Source organism: Theropithecus gelada, chromosome 1 (genome assembly GCF_003255815.1).
Source record: "Theropithecus gelada isolate Dixy chromosome 1, Tgel_1.0, whole genome shotgun sequence".
NCBI classification, from domain to species: domain Eukaryota; kingdom Metazoa; phylum Chordata; class Mammalia; order Primates; family Cercopithecidae; genus Theropithecus; species Theropithecus gelada.
Window position 1 is genome coordinate 195,581,502 of NC_037668.1, and position 22,528 is coordinate 195,604,029.

The 22,528-nt window shown below is 33.9% G+C and overlaps 1 protein-coding gene across 5 annotated transcripts in view; it reads left to right on the forward strand.

Moving 5' to 3' along the window:
• The window catches only part of KIFAP3 (kinesin associated protein 3), a 156,591-nt gene that overhangs the window by 113,619 nt on the left and 20,444 nt on the right, over positions 1 to 22,528 (forward strand). For all 5 annotated transcript variants that reach the window (XM_025390897.1, XM_025390898.1, XM_025390910.1 and 2 more), the window contains 2 exons: positions 2,217 to 2,406; positions 9,678 to 9,777. In XM_025390897.1, coding sequence (XP_025246682.1) covers positions 2,217 to 2,406; positions 9,678 to 9,777 — 290 coding nt within the window. The remainder of the gene's footprint in view (positions 1 to 2,216; positions 2,407 to 9,677; positions 9,778 to 22,528) is intronic.

Consider the following 22,528-nt stretch of genomic DNA (forward strand, 5'->3'; position numbering starts at 1 on the left):
ATTATGTGTATATACCCAAAGGAATATACATCGTTCTACCATAAAGAGACATGCACGTGCATGTTCATTGCAGCACTGTTTACAATAACAAAGACATGTAATCAACCTAAATGCCCGTCAACAGTAGACTGGCTAAAGAAAATGTTGTACATATATACCATGGACTCAGCCATAAAAAAGAACGAGATCATGTCCTTTGCAGCAACATGGATGGAACTGGAGGCCATTATCCTAAGTAAACTAACACAGGAACAGAAAACCAAATACCACATGTTCTCACTTATAAATGCGTGCTAAACACTGAGTACACTTGAACACAAAGAAGGGAACAACAGATATCAGGACCTACTTAAGGGTAGAGGGTGGGAGGACAGTGAAGACTGAAAAACTACCTATTTGGTTACTATGCTTATTACCTGGGTGACAATCTGTACACCAAACCCCCATGATACACAGTTTACCTGTATAACAAATCCGCACATGTATCCCTGAACCTAAAATAAAAATTAAAAAGAAAATAAAGTTTAGTAATTTGGTAGCAAAATTGTCACTAGCAGTACTATAGTCAAAAAATATCCTCTACCTTCCCCAACTTCAGTTGAAGGGAGCGTCTGTGTATTTTTTAAATGTACAGTATAGAACATACAATCTGACAACTGACACTGCTGGGATTTGCTGATAATGTGAAACTTGAACAAGTTATAATTTTAACAAGAAAATTACAATAATAATTACATTTATTATAAAATTACAGATTTTATTTTTATATCCCAGAAATGTATTCTGTGATAGTGATTTTGATTTGAGTCTCAGCTTGAGTTGAAATTGCTTAGCATTTGACTAAAATATATATTTGGTCTACCTCTTAGTTTTTGTGATCACCTTAATAGTGCTATTATCCTACATCCCTCTAACTCCTTTTTGACCGCTGTAACCAAATGTGTTTAAAGATATGACAGAGGATTTTAAAACCAAGAACTCTAACAATGACATGAAATATCTGAAGCCCTTTATTTTCTATCCATGCTATCATTTCTGCTGTCCATAAAGCAATACACTAATCAGTAGTAGCTGCACCCTATGGGACAAGTAGAAGATGGAGAAGTTCTGCTGTAGCTTACAGTAATTTGCCTATTTGTCCTTCAAAATCATTCACCAAGAACTTTCTCTCTGACAAGTGTTACAGATACACCTATCAGTGAATAACCTAATCTTGCTCCATAGGAGTTTATGATCAAAACAAGAAGCATTTAAAGAACTAATTACAACTAAATAAGATCATTAATTTGTGGTTGGAACAAAAATTAAATTCAATTCTGATATTTGTTTTCTGTAGTAAACCATTTTAGCAGCTAAAATAATACTTAATAGTGCTTTCCCCCTAGTGTTATCTAGACTAAAAGATACAGCAAAATATGTCATTTTATGGTAACTACCTGTCATTAGTGCCACAAATGCAGTTGACTCTTGAACAACACAGGTGTTAGGGGACCAATCCCCCTACACAGTTGAAAATCCATGTATAACTTTTAACTCCCCTAAAACATAAACTAATAGCCTACTGTTAACTGGAAGCCTTACTAATAGCATAAACAGTTGATTAAAACATATTTTATATATGTATTATATACTGTATTCTCACAATAAAGTAAGCTAGAGAAAGGAATGTTTTAAAGAAAATCATAAGGAAGAGAAAATATATTTACTATTCACCAAGTGGAAGTGAATCATCATAAAGATCTTCATCCTTGTTGTCTTCACATTGAGTAGGCTGAGGAGGAGAAAGAAGAGAGCTTGGTTTTGCTGTCTCAAGGATGGCAGAGGTGGAACAAAAATCCATGTATAAGTGCACCTGTGCAATTCAAATCCATTTTGTTCTAAGGTCAAATGTAATTACAGTCACAAGAACTCTTTGGAAACTGAAGTCTTACTGCTTGCTTAAATTCTGGCAATATTTATGTAATAAGAATTTATGAAATTTGAACTTTTCTAGTGTTTGCCATTGCCATTAGTAATCAATAATACAAACACAGACTTCTTTATGTATGTAATTGCTTTTCGTTGGCTATCATATAAAATAATTCTGAACAGGTATTTTTAATGCTTCCTCTGACCCAATGAAGGCCCCCCAAAATTCTCAAGAGATAAAAATATTGCTGTCTGAGTGCCAAGTGAGTTAGCTTATATAATAACCGTTAACTGTTTGTTTTCAACAGGAATATGATGAAGAATGGGCTAAGAAAATTCAGAGTGAAAAGTTTCGCTGGCATAACTCCCAGTGGCTGGAGATGGTAGAGAGTCGTCAGATGGACGAGAGTGAGCAGTACTTGTATGGTGATGATCGAATTGAGCCATACATTCATGAAGGAGATATTCTCGAAAGACCTGACCTTTTCTACAACTCAGGTGATAACCAAAGCGAAAATAAACAGTTTATATGCTATGAATAGAGATTTTAGTCTGCCAGCCTTGCACATTCCCAAGTTTAATTAGCACTTCTTTTACTTTATGAATGGTCTTCTGCTAATGATTTTAGATGTAACATCTATATATAAAAAGCAAACCTATTAACTTACCATTTTTTTCCAAGTTAGTCTTTAATGGAATCTCCATAAAAGGCTGTAGCCAGGAAAATTAATTGTTCTTAGAAGTTTATTACTTGCTAGAATGTGTAACTTAAATGGACAACTTCAAGATTTCTGACTTCTGTTCAAAAATGTAATATTCATTTTTCTTCTGCATTTATTAAATGCATAATTTATTCATCTTTTGTTTTCCAAGGTATTTAATCTTAACAGTTTAATTTTGCCATGGTTTTGCTTTAGTTTCAAACTACCAAGCTCTATATGGTAACTTGGGGAAGATTTAGACACTTTAGAGCAATTGTTTATTCTTTCTAAACTATGCTAATGTTTTCAAGGTAAAATTTAATATTTACGTAAATCTTACATGTATTATAACCTTTTGATTCTGCATTACTACCTTTTTCCAAAGATGAGTTTGACACAAAGATTGGTAAGTTTTTGCGTATTCTAGCTTTCACTATTTTGTACTGTTGCCAACATTAATATTACTTCATTGAAGTCATTTAATTGAGAAGAAGGAAAGGATTTCTATAATAATTAAGATCTCTAGCAAGTTCAAGATAAAAATCATTAAAGTGATTATATCTGAATTAGTGACTCACTTTTTTTTACCATGTATTTCTACCATGCATTTAGTGTTCTCAATATATGTTGTCTAAATATTTTGTGTATTATCTCATTTTATCTGAACAATTTGATCAATGATTGGATGATTATGTAAATTACTATTACATCTGATCACTGTACTCACATTAATAATATCACTCACATTTTCATTCATGTGTTTTCTTAATTGTGTATTGTGCAAATTTTCCATAGATATTATGTATTATTTTTGTATTTGGTATAGATATTTAAATCATGGAAAACTTATGCTTTACTCTGAAAATCAAATAGATTTCTTCCTAACTGAACTTTACAGTAGTTATGAAATGTTGCTTTGTGTTTCAAACCAGATGGAGTAGATCATTAATTTCAACCAAACAGAATTTCTTAGTTCAGTAATGGCAAACAGCTGTTACTTCCATATTCAGTATTCATGAAGTAAGATGATGTAAAATATATATGATACGAACTTTTTTGTTAATAGAAATCAGAATATTCTTGGAATCAAGTTTCTTGCTTTGAAGGTTGATAGCTACCTTTCATAATGAATCAATTACCAGGTTCCAAAACCAGATAAAGCTATTAACCACCTCAGTATTCATCATTGTTGTTTTAATACAATTAAAATTTCAGAACAGATTTCTAAAAAGTTATACCACATTTCCAAAATTAGATTAACCTCTTAAAGTGAAAATCCTAAATATTTTTCTGATACTTTAAAATGTATAAGTTATGCTTTTGTGAGAAAACAGTTATGTATATTTTCATATACCAAAACTTAGAAACATTTAGTTTTTTTTTAATCTGTAGCCTGATATGATAGACATTTGACAGTAGAAATTACATGCTGTGAGTCTAAAACTAAATTTCTTATAGCAAGCAATTTTTTTTAGTTTAGTAATTATTTTACATACATCATTTTCCATGGATAGTCCATGGGCTAAATGAATCTCTGTAGCATTTCTTGATGTGTCTCATGGAAATCTAGATAGTATCAGCCTCCTTTCCTTTATTGTGTATGATTGTATCATCAAAAAACATCAGATAAATGTGTACTACTGCAGATTTGTTTGAATGCTTGAGCCATGTTTCTAAGCCTCTGGGTCTCCCTGAAAATTTAGGCTGTTTCTGATAAGAACAGCTTTAGCGGCTTTTCAGTCACAGAGGTTAAACTGAGTGGCTCGTAATTCCCTGGGTCTCATCTTTTACTTTAAAATGAAATGGCATCTGCTATTTTCTAGTCATTAGCATCACTCTGTATTTTTAGACTATTTAATGAATGATTCTCCCATGTTTTAAAAAAAAATCTTAGTATTATCATGTGAAATACAAAACTAGCATCTCCTTTAGTTACAGTACTTTTTCCTTAGTCTAAAATTATTGTGATTGTAGTCACTAATTAATGTCCTTTGCTATCATGAAAATGAAGCTGTTTGCTTTAGTACTTTTACCCATAGAGGAAATATTTTGTCATTTATAAAGCCGTATTGCTACGACATATGTCTAAATGACTTTTTATTTTTTAATTGTTCTTCATTAATTGTAGTGAATCTTACTCTTAGTATGTGAATATATTACTGGAATAGGAAGCTGAAAATGGTTTGTTCTATCTCAGGAATATTGTAAAAACCATAGTTTTCATTTACCTGTGTATTTCTGTGATGTGTCTTGTAAAGTATAGTCAAATAAATTATTAATAAGATTTATCATTTTACTTATTTCTTTTTCTCATATTCTATACTATTGACATCTATTTTCTCCCATACAGTCACAATTTCACCTTTAGTTCATATGATATGAATTTTATATTATTGTGCCCAATATCATATATTATATTTTATATAGTAAAAATATAATTTTGATATTATATATTATTATATGTCCAATATTATATATATTACTGTGCCCAATATTATATTTTCATTTGACTTTAAGAAATAAAAAGAGGTCGGGCATGGTGGCTCACAGCTCTAATGCCAGCACTTTGGGAGGCCAAGGCAGGAGGGTTGCTTGAGGCCAGGAGTTCAAGACTAGCCTGGTCAATGTAATGAGACTTCATCTCTACCAAAAAAAGGAAAAGAAAAAGAAATTACCCAGGCATAGTGGCATGTGCCTGTAGTCCCACCTACTCAGAAGGCTGAGGTGAGGGGATTACTTGAGTCTTAAGAACTCTGGATTGTTCAAGCCTGTAATCCCAGCACTTTGGGAGGCCGAGACGGGCGGATCACAAGGTCAGGAGATCGAGACCATCCTGGCTAACACGGCGAAACCCCGTCTCTACTAAAAACAAAAAAAAAATTAGCCGGGCGAGGTGGCGGCGCCTGTGGTCCCAGCTACTCGGGAGGCTGAGGCAGGAGAATGGCGGGAACCCGGGAGGCGGAGCTTGCAGTGAGCTGAGATCTGGCCACTGCACTCCAGCCTGGGCGACAGAGCGAGACTCCGTCTCAAAAAAAAAAAAAAAAAAAAAAGAACTCTGGATTGTAATGAGCTATGCCAATCATGTGTCCCCACTAAGTTCAGCATCATTATGGTGACCTCCTGGGAGTTGGAGACTACCAGATTGCCTAAGGAAGGGTGATCTGGCCCAGATCCAACAAGGATTAAGTCAAAACTCCCAGGCTGACCAGTAGTGAGATCATGCCTGTGAACAGCCACTGCACTCCAACCTGGGCCAATTATTAATAGCAAGACCCTGTCTCTTTAACAAAAAAGTTGGCCAGGCATGGTGGCTCATGCTTGTAAACCCAGCACTTTGGGTGGCCGAGGCAAGTGGATCACTTGAGGTCAGGAGTTCAAGACCAGCCTAGCCAACATGGTGAAACCCCGGCTCTACTGAAAATACAAAAATTAGCCAGATGTGGTAGCACACGCCTGTAATCCCAGCTACTCGGGAGGCTGAGACAGGAGAATCGCTTAAACCCAGGAGGCAGAGGTTGCAGTGCGGCAAGATCGCGCCACTACCTACCAGCCTGGAAACAAAGTGAGACTCCATCTCCAAAAGAAAAAGAAAAAGAGTTAAAAAAAAAAAAAAAAAAAAAAAGAACTGTATTTCAGTAAGAATATATGATATACAAGATAATACATAAGATATTGAGTTTTTGTATTTTTTTTAATTCACAATGTTTATAAGCCAGTTTTTTAAAACTGGCTTTCAGAAATCAGAAGGTTGATAAATTACCTGTGTTGACAACAAATTTGCTTTGGTTTCATCACTGTTCTAATATATGCTCTGTTTTGTTCATAACTCTTTATCATCTTACTTGGGGCATCTCAGAAAGGTGTACTTTATAACTGTGGTCTAAAAGGTTTTATATAATTGAGTAATGTAAATGTGTATAATACTCTATAGCTTAGAGGGTTATGGTGTATATCATCTGTGTTTCCTGTTTGTTCTCTGGTCATTTAAATGTTACATGAAATACTTTAGTTCCTTGTTAGTATCTTTGAAACAACAAGTTTAGAGTAGGAATTTAAGACACTCCTAGATTTATTTGGAGAATAAGTAAGAAGCTGTGATTCTTTTTTAATATTTCCCTAAAGGAATTAATTTTGGTGGAACAATGTTAAGAAAACATAGATATTTTCAAAGAAGTTGAGATGCTTGAGATGAGAGGCTTTAATGGAATCTTTATACCTCATTCTAGTAAAGAAAGATTACTCACATGTCAGAGCTGCCTAACTTTTGTCAAGCCTTAAAGGGCACTGTAGAAGCTGCAGCTTTCTGAATCAACCACAGTGTCCTAGGAAAATTAAAAATGAAGTTGGGCACTGTAGCTCACACCTATACTCCCAGCACTTTGGGAGGCTGAGGCAAAAGGGATCTCTTGAGGCCAGAAGTTCAAGACCAGCCTGGGCAATACCCGGTCTCTAAAACAAATTTTAAAAATTAGCTGGATGTTTGAGGCTGCAGTGAGCTATGATTGTACCACTGCACTCCAACCTGTGCAACAGAGCAAGACCTTGTCTGTCAAAAAAAAAAAAAAAAAAACAACTTCAGAAGTATAAATTTACTCTTTTTATTCACATAAGAGTAGACTTATTATATTATTGGACTAGTTGTATTCTGGGTTTATAAAATTTCTGGCTGAATCTTTAAAGTACAAAATTTTTAATTTGATCTCTATTTGATGATTGCCCATTTTCTAGTGCCCTGTATTCTGTTTATCCTTTTGCTACTCATTGTTCCCTTTGAAGACAATAGGCATTCTGAATCAAAAATAAGATGTTGAGAATTTGGTCAGATTTTTACTTAATTTCTGCCTAACCTGGAACACTTCACTATGTCATACTTTATAAGTATATAGCTTTTTACATAATTCATGTATCTTTTCATTTGTCTTTATTTATATCTGAAATATTTCTTAGTGTTAAATTATTTTATTTTAATTAGCATGCCAAATATCTCTGTGTGTATTTTCCACGTGTGGCATATAATTTATTTTGGCATTTTACTTAGCTTTGTTCCTCTAAAATTGGCAGGTTTCTTAAACTCTGATTCTCAATTCTTTGGTTTTAATTTAACAGAGGAACTTGTTGATTTTTGTGTTCTTAACCTTGTTAGTTTTAGGCACTTTCACAAAGTCCTAGATATTTTAAAAAAGTTTACCATATAGAATCACAAATTTTTGTATGGCGAGAATCCATATAAAATTGATTTTTTTTTTACGTTGCTTTACTGTCAGTCTGTGGTGTCTTGTCATTTTCCATGATTTCATTTTTTTATGACTTTAGTGTTTAGCTGGTCTTTTTGATTTATAGAAACTTTAACTTCTAGTGCACATAAAAACTGGATTAAATATTACTGACACTTTCAGTAGAAACTCAAGCAATCTCGTATTTTAAAGTTAGTAAAGTAATAGGACAAATACCAAAGGCATCCATTAACAATTTGACAATTAAATAATATGTCATTAATATATGATGTATAACAAATGGATATATATATATCAAATGAGTAGTATGGGAGTCTTATGGAAATACAAATTACCCCACTTAATTCGTTTGCCAACTCTATTACTTAGTTTTACCATTCACTCAATTTTTAAGACCCTTACTCCTAAACAGATTTCATCATTTAACTCTTACCTGCCTTTCCAGACTCAAATCTGTTACACTTCTGCCTCCTCCCCTCCCAAGTAGAATTTTCTGACCCCTCTATAGCTTTTACTGCCTCCACACTCATTGGGTACTTATATCCATTCCTTCTGTATATCATTTATTATAAATTACATTTTTAATTGCATCTTAAGTGTTTGTCTTATATTTCACTTAAACTAAAATTCTTAAAAACAGAGGTTATGTATTGTAAAATTATATATTTCCCACAGGACCTAGCACAGTATTATGCATGTGCTAAGTATAAAATTTGGTGATTGAATAATTTGCCTATACTGTGTGCCAAATGTATAAACAATGTGGTGGGTATGACCTAGCTAACATTTATCTGCAGGCCACTCAACAGCCCAGCATACTTTCAGAAAAGGAAACTTTGAAAGGCCTCAAAGCTATCCAAATAGTTATTACAAAAGCAATATACTAACGTGTTTGTTCTATGCATTGAACAACTCTGCAGCCATCACTTAAATCTTTTTTTTCCTCAGATTCTTTTTATTCTTAACTTACTCATAATTCTATCAAAAATAGGTTATCTAGATTCTTAGATTGGAACAAATGAGAAAGTAGCATAACTATAATCAGGAAAATGTCTTAACAAATACTTAAATTTAGGGAAAGAAGCATTTTATAAGCAAAGAAAAATAACTCAAAAAGCATACTAGTATAGAGCTATTTAGCATAGGTAATCAAATATATCTCTTAACCCTAGGGACTGTACAATATTTAGTATTTATAATGAATATTGAATAATCAAGAAATATTTATGTATAGTATATCCTTTTAAGAATATAAGGAGTATAAACTATATGAAGATTTCTAATGTAAGTTTGTGCGTGTATTTTAATGTTTGGCCCTTAAACTGTCAAGTATTGCTTATTTAGAAATTCACTTATTTGGTATATCTGATTCCCTAATCATGCTACACTAATAAAGCTGTGAAATACAATAAAGTATTACCTTTTACCAATACCAAACTATTTAATACCTCCTTGCCCGTATTTGTTCTGTTTCCTTAGCCTGAACCATCCTTACTGTCTCTCCCCACCTTGTTTCCCTTCCTTATCTTTTTCTGTCTTTCTTCTCCACAGAAGACCATAAGCCTGCTTGAAGGCAGAGACTAATTCCTCTCTGTAATCGTATAGTACCAAATACACAGTAGATGCTCAATGAATGTTCAGTTATTGTGCTGCATTATTGTGAACCAGTACTTAAGGTACATGTGGTCATCTGTTCACACTCCCGGAGAGAACATGTCATGCTAACGTTTTTCTTTATAGATTAAATATACAAGTTATTTTCTTATTGTATTGCTTGATAGACTGGTTTTTCCTTCACATGTGTTTTACTGGTTACCATTTTTTTTCTTTCTAGATGGATTAATTGCCTCTGAAGGAGCCATAAGTCCCGATTTCTTCAATGATTACCACCTTCAAAATGGAGATGTTGTTGGGCAGCATTCATTTCCTGGCAGGTAAAGTTTTACAAGAAAAATCTAATGTGTGGGATCTGTTGCTTTTGGAAAGCTAAAATTCTCTTCGCTCTCCATTTCTCTTCTTTTTCATTAAGAGGGGAAAAAACCCTCAATCTTTTCAAGGACTTGTTTGTTTGATTTTAAAGTAACTTACGAAGTCACATTTTCTGTATTTAAAAAACGGAGATCACAAGGCCAGACGCAGTGGCTCACGCCTGTAATCCCAGCACTTTGGGAGACCAAGACGGGCGGATCACGAGGTCAGGAAATCGAGACTTTCCTGGCCAACACGGTGAAACCTCGTCTCTACTAAAAGTACAAAAAATTAGCCGGGCATGGTGGCGGGCGCCTGTAGTCCCAGCTGCTCCGGGAGGCTGAGGCAGGAGAATGGTGTGAACCCAGGAGGCGGAGCTTGCAGTGAGCTGAGATGGCACCACTGCACTCCAGCCTGGGCGACAGAGCGAGACTCCGTCTCAAAAAGAAAAGGGAGATCACAGATCTAAAACAAAACATGCTCTTCAAGTTGGAAAATATAGATTGTCTGTTGACACAAACAATACTTTTGCCTAATTAACGAATGCAGATTGTTTCTGAGTGTTTTCCAAAGCCATTAAAATATAAAATGAGAACACAAGACATGTATTTTAACAATTACCAAAGACATAGCTGTTTTTAAAAAGTTGGTGCTTTTATTAAATTGAAGACTTTTCCTCCCTAGATGGCATTTGCATAAAATATTTAAGAGAAAAAAGAAATCAGGCCAGTATTGTTTTGCAATTATAATAAAGTTCCCCACAGCATATATCCAGCTTTATTACATAATGATATAACAGATTTTAAAAATCTTGCCAGAAAGTATAAATAGTATTTTCCTCTTCATACCATTCCTAGAGGTGTAATATTTTAATTAAGGCTGACAGTTGACATTTCACATTAAGCTAGTCCAGTGAACAGATACAGTGTTATTTTCCCTTAAGCCTATTAATTTTTTCATTAAATTATTAAATTATTTTTTCTTCTGAAATTCTACTTTTCATTAGGATAAGCTATTTTCTATATGTAAGATATGTTCATGTATTTTTTTAAATGAACAATACAGTTGCAACCAATGTGTGATAACTCTTAATGATCACTTGTAATGCTATTTTAATCTAATACTAAATTATAATTTCAACCATTATCGATTATCCATTGTATATAATCTGTTTTACAAATACTCATTTATTTTAACTTGCACAGCAACATTTTAAAACAAGTATTATTATATCTGTTTTACTGATGAAGAAATCACAGCTCTAAAAATTCAAGGTTAACTGACCAATTCACACAAGTAGGATGATGGAGCAAAAATTTGAACTCAGGTATATATGTCACCAAAGTTTATGTTCTTTCCAGTATAACATGCTGTCTCATTTGGAGGAAACAAAACATAGTGTAGTGATTTTTAAGCTCTTTTGATCACAACCCACATTAAAAGAAATACCTTTCATATTTGAATTTAATGCATACATACATATTTGTTTACATACATGTATCTACCTATACATATATGTAAATGTTTTACATACATGTATCTACCTGTATATATGTGTAAAACAAAAATTGCTTAAAGTGGTACTCTACCTGTAATACACAATGATATTTTATTATATTCCATTTCCCGTTTTAAATGCAAATTGCAACCCACTAAATTGATTTTACAGCTTGCTGATGGTCATGACCCAAAGTTTAAAAGCATGGTGGAAAATCATAGCAGTATTACATGAAATATAATAACCTTATGTGTAGTTCAGTGTTCTTTAGTGTAGTTTAAATAGTAGCCCTTTAAAAATTGTTTCATCTGTGTACTAGACTGTCATAGTAAGAAACACCTTGCCTTAGGAAATAAAAGCTAAACTTGGTTAAATACTAGAAAGCATATGGCTTTTGATTACTTTTGATGCTTCTGGCTTTATTAGCTATAATTATTTGAATAGAGGCTCTGTTTAATCATTATAAATACTGTATCAGGTGACAATTTACTGTACAAATGTTTTCTGAAACATAATTGGGAAAGGAGAAATGATTTAGATATGTGATCTTAATATTTATATTGAAAAATTTTGCTTATAGCATTTATAAGATTATTCTGCCATTTATGTTTTACTTTTAGCAAAACATTATTTTTGTATCTCCTGCAGATACTGTGAATCTAAAAAAAACCAACTGCTATAAATCATGCATTACTTATTTGAGAAAGACTTGCCTTTATTTTTTTATTTAATTATGTGACTTTTTAAAAACTAAACATTTTCACTAAAATATAGAAAACAATCCTTTTTTGCCCAATTCAGCAAAATCTCTAATTTCCAGTATTCGAAAATGCTTACTTTATAAAATAATAAAAGTTTTGAGAGAGATAAATGTATTCTACAAGTTATGTACTGGGTCCAAAGATTTCAGGATTTTATTCCTCCATTCTGTTAATAAGATTTTTTTAAATGACTTTGGGAAAATCCTTTTACCTTTGTACCTTTACTTTCTTTTTAAAAGTAAAAATGCTTAAGTAGCTTCTTTTACTTTACAAAAGACACAGCCCAGTAATGTTGACTTAAAAGATTAGTTAATAAAACTTACTATAGACTATTTTTCAAATCAAAAGAATGATACAATTTTTATAATTATTTTCATTTGAGAATTGTTTGCCCTTTAGAAAGAACTTTCCCTGAGAAAGTTAAGACTTTCATCTCTTGTCTTTTGTAATTGTTAAGGCCTTAAATCACATTTAACTATATCACTTTTTTCATATTTAGAACAAATAATTCACAATGAATTTCCTCAAATTTTGTGGTACATAATAGAACAAACGAGAAGGGACCCTAAACTCTATCAGCAGAGCCACAGACGGATTACACAATATAGCCAAAGATTCATAGTTTTCTTTTTCTTACTCTATTTTACTGACTTACTTTGGAATCATTTGCTTTTTTGCTTTTATTCAATCATTTGTGGTTGGTTAAGATTCTCCTTTTAATAGGACCTCTAAGCTCTTTTGTAACAGTAACCATGGATCTGAAAGTGTGGCATTTTTTCAATTCAAGGATTTAAGTATTTTAAATCTTTACATAATTATTCACATATTTCAATATGATAATTTTGCTGCATAATGTGAAATTTTAAACTATGGCTGCATTTCAGCTCCTGATATCCTATAGGTGAATTTAAATCTCATTAAATAATAGTCATTCAAAAATATTTTTGAAATTTTTCATTTTAACTGATTTTAAGCAAAATAGGAATCTTTTTCAAGAAATGCAAGTTAATTAAAGAGAAGTTGTTGAACTCCTATTCTTCATCTCTACTGTAAAGATGAGAATAAGCAGACTTAATGGACAACATGAAGAATTTGTGTTACCTGTGATAGAATAATAGCTTAATTGATCTTTACATATTGAAAAAGCTGATTCTCTAAGTATCTTAAAAAGAGGAAATGTTATCTATTTGGAGTTGTTGGGTGTTTTTCCTTTAAATCAGGGAAATGGTCCAGACGATTTATAAATTCTTTCCCTGTTTCTTCTTCATATGTCTTTAATAAATAAGCACTGTCAAGTTATCTGGAGAAAGAATAATACTTGATAAATGTATAAAAAGTGAACTTTTATCATTACCATTGTTTGTAATGATTTGAGTATAACAATATGTGGGATAAAACATGAAACAATATGACAGTGCCAAGTGGCATACTCTTCAGCCAGTTCTCATGGCTTTTCATTCTCTGTTTTCTTAATATTTCAGTTTGAGTGGATTCATGTAATAAATAATAAATTGCTAATTTGTATGACACAAGGGTTTTTTTAATTGTTTAAAGAAAAATTATTTCTTCATAAAATGACAATGTTCAGTAATAGGATGAATGTATTAAAATCTGAGAAACTAAGCCAGATTTAGAGAAGAATTTAAATAGTTCAAATTGGTGTTTTTCTTAAAATCCACATCGGGGGTCCTTCTTAATCTGAATATCTGCATTTTTGTAAGATAGCAAGGCAGTTTAATAGGCAACAGTGAAAACAGTTAAACTTATCTATCTCATTCTATAAGAAGACTGGATGTTTGATAAAATAGATATTGGCAATTGGTCTGTGAATCCTGGGTTTTAGACATGTGTCACTATCAGTTTGAACCTCTTGGCGCCAGGATTTCCCAACATTTAGAGCTAATGCAAAATGCATTAGGGCTCTAAGGCATTAGCTATGGAGTTGCCAATCCCAGAGCATCAGATGTAAATCTTCCCCTCCCAAAATCTGAACTGGTGTTAGAAAGTAAAGTGGAACTTGCTTTTGAAGCTAATTAAAAATAATAGGAGCAAGACTAGCTTTTTTTCCAGTTATGTATACCATGTATCTGCACCATACTTTTGGACCATTTTTTTATTATAACTTTTACTTTTCAAGACTAACAAGAACCGCATGTTAAGGGTATTTTTAAACTGCTTCCAGCTTTTACAAATCAGTTTTTGTTGCAGTAAAAATGGTTCATTTTTCTTTTATAGGAATCCAATTTTCATAAACTGGAAAAAAAATTGCAGACTGCTTAGGTTTCCTTGGGGCTTTGAAAAATATTTTTCAGAGAGCCTGGAGTTCTTCTTTGTGGTTGGCACAGTGATGTCATTTACTGACCATTTCAATGGTGTCAAAGACAAACTAGATGTGTGCATTATCTGAGCCATCTGACTCTTACACTTTCATTTTCTATGTATATGTTATAGCCTGCCTCTTTTTCTTTTCTTAGGGTACTTTAGTATTAACTTTTGTGCATTATATGTATTTTATATTACATATACATATGCCTTCTATTTTGGTCTCTTTTTTTTCAAATATTAAATCACAGTTGAATATTTGTTGTACTTTAAAAAATCATACTGAGGAGAACAAATTATTTCTTTAAAATGTAAGAAATAATCTTTTTTTTTTTTTTTGAGACGGAGTCTCGCGCTGTGTTTACCCAAATTTTTAAATGTATGATTTTTTAATTCTAGAATTCTACATATAAAAAAATTAGACTTATTTGTTTAGCTGTAAGGCTGCCTTAATTATACTCAGCTATTTAGTTTACTGTTTTTTCCCTTGAGAAAGCAACCTCAAAATTACATATTCTCTGTCTAAAAGGCATTGTGCAGTGTTTACAGAACTACATATTCCTAGAACTATATATTATGAGTTTGTTTCAAAGCAGTTATTCAAAAGAGAAACTAAGTTGTCTATTTTACAGCCCTTAATTTGACCAAGCAAAAAATTCTTTTATATTGAGAGGAAAGTAAATATGCCTGCAAAATTCCTTCTTTGATAAGTCGTTTATCAATTTTTAATTAATAACCCAAACTCATTTGTTCTAATAACTTAAGTTCTAATGATCTTCCTTACTGTGGCCATAGCATAGCAATTAGATGGAAGGATCAAAAAAGTGAAAAGAACCTCTCAGAAGCACATTCTTTGATAGATATTGACACCAGCCATTTGTTCAGCATTGTAAGAACTAACCTAATTGCTAAAAACCTATAAAATCTTTTTAAAGTAATCATTGACTAAAATACTGCTTCATTTAGTGTGTTATTACTTTTTTTTTTTACCAAAGATGATCATAGTTTTTCTATTATTTATGAATTTCTTATTACTTTTTCTCAGCAGAAAACATGCTTCATGAAGCCTTTCAAAAAACTGACTTAGCGATTTTTCTAGACATGGTGGTTACAAAATAAAGCAGACAGATAACATTTTCACCTATCAATTGCCAAATAATTTCTAATGCTAACACCCACACATCAGAGCAAAACGGTACTCCTAAACACCTCTTGTAGGATTTAAGTTAATAAAACCTTTATGAAAGGCAAGATGATAAAGAACAAAAACCTTAATTCGTTTACTTCCTTTTATTCTATAACTTTATTTCTAAGAATTTGTCCTTATGAAATAATCAGAGATAATAATAAAGACTGATAATTTATTGTGTGTCAAAGAAAATTGATAATTGAGGGTAGTGAAATAAACATTTTTACAACATTATTTTTGTGCCATGAGATTTTTGTCTACATATTAGATTATATTATTACACTGGTACTGTAAGTAAACTTTATATGTGAATGTCAACATAAGTCAAAATAGATACATTTAGCAATAAATATTCACCTTTCATAAACTTCTTGACTTTTTAAAGGATTTACCACAGTGAATTTTTAATTTTCCTCTTCCTTATTAAAAATGTTTTTTATAAAAATTTTATTCACATATGATGTTTTGATAGCATAAAATTGGATACATCACTGCCACATCTGTAATTCTAGTAACTGATAGTAGACAGTATGGTTAAGAATATTTGCTCAATCTATTTATATTGATTTTCATGTGTTAAAACATCATAACAGATTTGTTTACTTATTCTTAATATGTAAACATTTTAAGATGAGTCTATTATGAAACATAGTATTAAAAAGAACAAAAAGTCATTAAAGGCAAGGCACTGTCATATGTTTTATTTACACTTTGTTCTTGACATGCACATTTGTGTAGGTCCCTAATTGTTCTTAACTGGATTTAGGTTGGGATATTTGCAAGAGTTGCTTCTCAATGTAAATAGAATTTTAAGTCATGATTTAAACATACTCAGTAGAACCTCTTTATAGCAACAGTAGGGCTGGATAATAATACAGTGTCCTGTTTACTTTTAAAAGTTGCTCTGATTCAGGCATGGTATATGATTTGATCTAAAAATACTCAGATCTGTGCAAATTTTTGTAATAATTGTATTCAGTTTTCCAAATGACATTATTTTCAATATATGTAAGCATCTATTTCAAGCCAAGTAATAAATGACATAGGTAGGTAAAGCCAATAGAAATAATTTTAAGTTATTTCCACCTTCTTCAGTATTAATGAAGCAGAAGTGTACAGTAAAATTTTTCGAGTAAAACCATAAGAAATAGTATTATATGACAAGCAAAATTATTCCTAAGATAATGAAGTGGTCATTTTACTCTTCAACTTGTGGGATGGTAAAAACAGGAGAACAAGAGTGCAATAGTTACGTCACAGCATAGTTCTAATTAATGAGAAAAAAAGCAAATAAAAAATGTTTATACTACAAGAGTCTTGATCTCACATAATCTTTACATGAAATCCCTTTTTTCTTTCTGTATACTTTCATAGCAGCTGTCCCAATTACTTTTTTAATTAAGAAGGTGGAATACCTTAGGAGCCTTCTAAAAGATTCAAATAATAAAATGTTTAAGCCTTTTTACTCTTAAGTATATGAAGACTAATAACTTACATTTATCTTGCATTTAAATCTTCATGTATCTTATTTGATCATCAAAAAGTGTGTGAGGTTATAGGGCAAAGAGTAATATTGTCCCCATTTTCACAATGTGAAAATTAAAGTTCAGAGATTTTTAAGAAATAGCCTAAAACCAGGTAGCTAATAGTGAAGCCTTTAAGCTTGGTAAGAGTCAACCCTCTTACTATTACATCATTATTGCCTCCAGATGACAAGCAGATATATTAGTCTTATCAGTGAACTGTACTTTAGAAAGTTTGAAATAAATGTTATTAAAATTCAGAGTAAGATATGTAGGTTTTGTTGTGCAACACGACATACTGTTTACTTAGTTTGATTTAATACATTTGACATGGTTTACTGCAAATCGGTGATTCAGATTTGCTTGGAAGTGAGCTGCTAAGGGTTTATTAACACATTGAGTAATTAGTTCACTACCTTTAAATTATCTTAAATAGTTCACTAAATTCTCTACAGATTAATTCCAGTTGTATAAAAAATGGGAATGAAATAAGTGGGATATTCTCAGTCTAGAAGGGTAAATGTCTCTTTAAAAATCATTTATTCAGCTAATTAAGCAGTTTAAATTTTTGCATACGTGATAGTATTCTTTTTAAAATGCTCATAAATGAATCCTCATGGGCTTGTATATTAGTCTGATTTCTCTTATTTGTTTAGACTTCTTAGAGAGACAACTTCTTTCTAGTATTGAAAAGGCAAGGAAATTCATTCTGCTACTTGGACACTAATGATTTGCATTTCCCAAGGAGAATTGGATTAGGTTTTATTAGTAAATTGGGCCTATAACCTTTAAGGGCAGATTTTATTAGATTATCACACATCGGCATTAGTAAATTGTAAACGTAACTGAAATATAGACATATGAGCCATAAATCAAGGCTTAGAATCCTGGAAACTTGGGAAGATGTTTTATCCTAGAGAAATTATAATCCTGAGTTGAAAAAATATTTCAAGTGATTAGCTTTCTTTTGGAAATTTAGAAACAAGAGAAGTTGGTGACAGAACTACCCTCTTCAAGTTAGTGTTCAATTTAAATCTGCTAATCTGAGCAAAAATTTTGAAGGCATGCACGTTAGCTGTATAGAAAGCCCAAAGATGCTCCCAAATAAAACCAAATGTATTGTCACTTTATTAGTGATGGCGGCAGTGGCCCATCTGGAGCAGCTGCTGCAGGGATGCCAGCTGCAGTTGGGGAGGCACAGCTGACACTGCGAGCTACACAGCTGTGAGGCTGGGAAGAGGCAGGAGCCCTGCCCCCTGCGCTCCTGGGTGCAGCTGCACCCACCCAGCTACAGCTTGAGACCAGGTCATCCCAGTGCTCCTGGGAGCCTGGGGAAGGCCCCCTGCCCCTGCAGTTTCGGAAGTGCCTGCTTCCGCTCCCTGGCCTCTCCCTGCTGCCGGCACCTACTCCAGTTTTGCAGCAAAGTTGAAGCCAAGCCCAGGCACTGTCATGATCTGGCTGGGTGTGCCTGCACTTGGAGCAGCCCTGACACACTAGCACCACCCCCCCGCCCCCCGCCCTGCCCCGCACTGCCCCAGCCCCCTCTGAAGCTTTGGGCACCTACGAGCTCAGGGAGGGAGGCCAGGGGGTGCTGAAGGTGGCTCAGTATGGGCTGCCTGGGCGCAGTGGATGGCATGTTGATGGCAAGAGGCAGGCTTCTGGGGAAGGGGTGAGTCCCCAGTGAAACCCTACCTTCTAGTCAGGGATGGCCTGAGCCTGGGGACCAGGCTGCCGGTTCCAGGTGGAGTCTTCCACCCAAAGTGAGAACTTGTACTTTTTCTGGCCGTGTCTGTGGCCAGCCATGAACAAATCAGCATGCACTTCCTCCCTTCTGAGCCTATAAAAACCCCAGGCTCAGCCAGACTCGTACAGATGTGGGGATTTCCTGCTTGCTGTAAGGAGCTACCCACTGCAGATCTCTTCTCTGCTGAGGGCTGGACACTCATCAGGCCGCCTGCAGAAAGGAGCTACAACTTTGGGTCTCCTGAGAGCTGTTCTGTCACTCAATGGAGCTCCTCTTCCCCTTTGCTTACCCTCCAGTTGTCCACTTACCTCATTCTTCCTGGATGTGAAACAAGAACTTGGGACCTGAATGGCAGGACTCAAAGAGCTGTAACAAATGGGGCTGAAACACATCGCCCCCACTCGCCATGTTGCGGGAAACGAGAAGGAGAGAAGAGCTGTGGCTCTTCCAAGAGCCCAGACCTAGGTGCTCCTGAGCCAGGGCTGTGACACCCTCAGGGCTCTGTGGTTCCCGGTTTCTCTAGGCTTCTGGGCGCCTCTGTGTTCCCCTCATCCAGACGCAGTTGCTCAGAGCAGAAGCTGGGTGCAGTACATCTGGTCCATCTGCAGCCTTGCACGGAGCCAGCACCTGTACCAGTGCCTGGAGCTGCCCACCCTGCCGTAGCAGCCAGTCAGCCAGCATGCCTGCTGTGTGTGGTGACCAGGCCCTGCATTCGCTTAGCCACACACCCCTTGCCGCTCCACACCTGGCTAACCCGTGACTGGTGTGGGATGCAGGTTGGTAGCGCAAGCTGAGCACATCCTACCTGGCCGAGTGGACAGAACGAGCCCAGCGGCCGCAAACAATGCTCAGGGAGAAGGTACCGCCCAGCCACAATGGTATCTGGGTGGCAAAGCAACACCCCAAGGATCCTGTGACACTAGGACTTTCACTTAGTAGAAGAAATTCAGCGTAATTGAGTCTATAAATTTAAAAAAACGTAACCTGAATATGACTGGAACCTTTGAAAATGTTAACATGTCAATTATGGTGTAGCTTTCTACAAGAAAAGATGACACAGAAGCTAATCCAGTTGTATCTGGCAAGTTAATTATATCATTACCATTTAAAAGTGATTGTCTAGTGTTAAAGGTCATATACTTTTCACATGTATTAATTGCATTGTTGGCTTTACAGGTAGAAATTAGTTATAAATTTAAATGGAAAGGAAGAAAGTCTTTAAGCAAAGATGACTGCTCTTATGACATATTTGTCCTAGGAAATGCTCTTATTTTAAAAAACAAAAATGATTTTTAAGGGAATATAATGCAAATTACCATCATAAAGGCTTACTCCTTCATATTATAATGAGAATAACAAAATTGTGTATAATTGGTTAATAAGCATCACTACCCCCTCCAAAAAAATAAGGGAGAGAAATACAGCATGTCATCTTTTATTTCCTTTAAATATGAATGTAATGATATTGAGCTTACTCCTTAACTCAAGGATATTTTCTAATTTAAGGTAGATTTAATCTAGCCTATTTTTGTCTTCATTGATTTAACAATGTAATTTAACTATTTATGAACAGTTGTTAGATTTCTTATATTAGAAATATTAAACTAGGTATTTTTTCTAAGGTATTTGTTTTTTAAGAAACAGCTAAAACCTAGGGCCAACCGTTTTCAAATGTAATTTTAAATGTAATATTAATTCCCATAATCTCCATATTGCCCATAGTCCTTACAGATGTGCTATTACAAATAGTTTACTCCTCAGATATGAGCCATATGGGCTCTGTAAACTGATTTGCACTTATTCTGAATAGGAATTGTACAGATCGTAGATGAATTATTAAGTAAATTTATATTACCAAATAAATCTAAGAATAAAGTATTAAGCTGTTTTAAATGAGAAAGGAATGTGCAAATGAAGACCTACCTGCGTTAATAAGTTTAGTGGTTACCTTCTTGGTTTCAACCAAAAGAAATTAGTTTTTTGTTGTTGTATTTTTTAAAGGAGTGGGGGGCGTCTTTAAAACCGCTTACAGAAGTATCTAAGACAAAAACAAGGAAATATAATGTTATAAACTCAGCCAGTCCAAACCACTTGAACTGCTGTGACAGCTCATAAAACTGAGAGTAGTTTTTAACTGGGCTCTGTTTTACATTGCCAAAGTGAATTTTCCTTGCAGGAAGTAGCCAGAGGGTTTATTTAGTTTCCAGTCCATGGCTTTGATCTTTCTGTACTGTCACATCTCGAGTTACATAGCCCTTTTTCACTGCAGTAAATCTGCAGCAGTTAATGAGAATAAAATTTCCTCCTTCTTACTGATCACATGCTGTTGAATGCCAAACCACAGCCAACTGCGTATTTGCAGAATTTCAGCTACAATGTATGAAAACAGCGCAATCAGTTTAATCTTGTTGTCTTTGCAATTTATTTTATTGGGCTTTCTTCCTTTTCAAGTGACCTACTTTATCCAGTCAAGTGGTTGCAGGCCAAACTTGGAAGAAAGATTTAAAATGCGAATAAACTAAGAGGAGAAGGTGTGCAGGAGGTGGGGCAGGGGAGGGCAAGTGGAAGTTCGTCTGCACTACCGTGAAGATTCCAAGACTCCATAAATTGAGTCTATTTCAATCCTTTTAAAAGACCAAGGCTTTTTTTCTTTTTTCTCAAATAAAATAAAATGGTTTGTTATTTCGTTATTTTGTATGTTTAGTTTCAACATAAGTTTGTACTTACTGGGTTTATTTAATGAGTCATAACATTATTTTTCCGGTTTTCGTTATAGAGAAGACACCACAGTACTTAAGGAAATTTAAGGGAATTTCAAGGATTTCAAAAAATTGAAGTTCCGCTTTATAAGAGCTCTTCTTAGAGTAAAAATAACGTTGTTGTTAACATACACTAAACCATCTTATCAAATGGGTCCTTACATACATAAAGGAAATATTATGAATATGTTAAATAAATCAATTGGAATTTCAAAATCACATTTAAGCAAGCTGAATTTTATACATTAATATGTGCATTCTCATAGTAAAGTGCATGAAGAATATTTATTTTCTTTTTTGTTACAATGAAATCTTTCAATTGAGACATTAATAATCTGATTCAGTTAATACAGGTTAAATATAATTTTTACTTACACCTCTTATCTTTTCTACTGCTTTGTTTTTGTGGTTGGCAACTGGAAGTTAGCAACTTCTTTGTCAAGAAATTCACCCTCAGGGGGCCATCTTGGGTGACAGTCATTGAATAAATACATTTTATTATATCTTTATATTTGGTCAAATTTACATATAGAAATATGAAATTTTATAAAATAAATTTAAAAAGGAAATCAGCTTATATTTTCCCAGAAGACTGAAGTCACAGTTACTGTTTTAGCCATCTAATTTCACAGAAAAAATTATTCCCATCCTCATAAAAATAAAAATGTTGAGATAGATCAAAAATACGTAATACTCATGTATTGATTTAGATGACTATTGTAAAAGCAGTAACTAAAAGTGTATTGAGAACTCAGAAGACTATTTTTGAATTGGGGACAGTAAAGTCAGATCTCCTGATAAAAAGAGGATCCACTTTTGGGGAAGTGCCTGTTGTTAGTTACCCCAATACAAGAGGAGGGTAAGAGGAGTGGTTTGAACATTTTAAAGGAAAGAGAGTGCAGCACTCACAGGGCCTTTTCA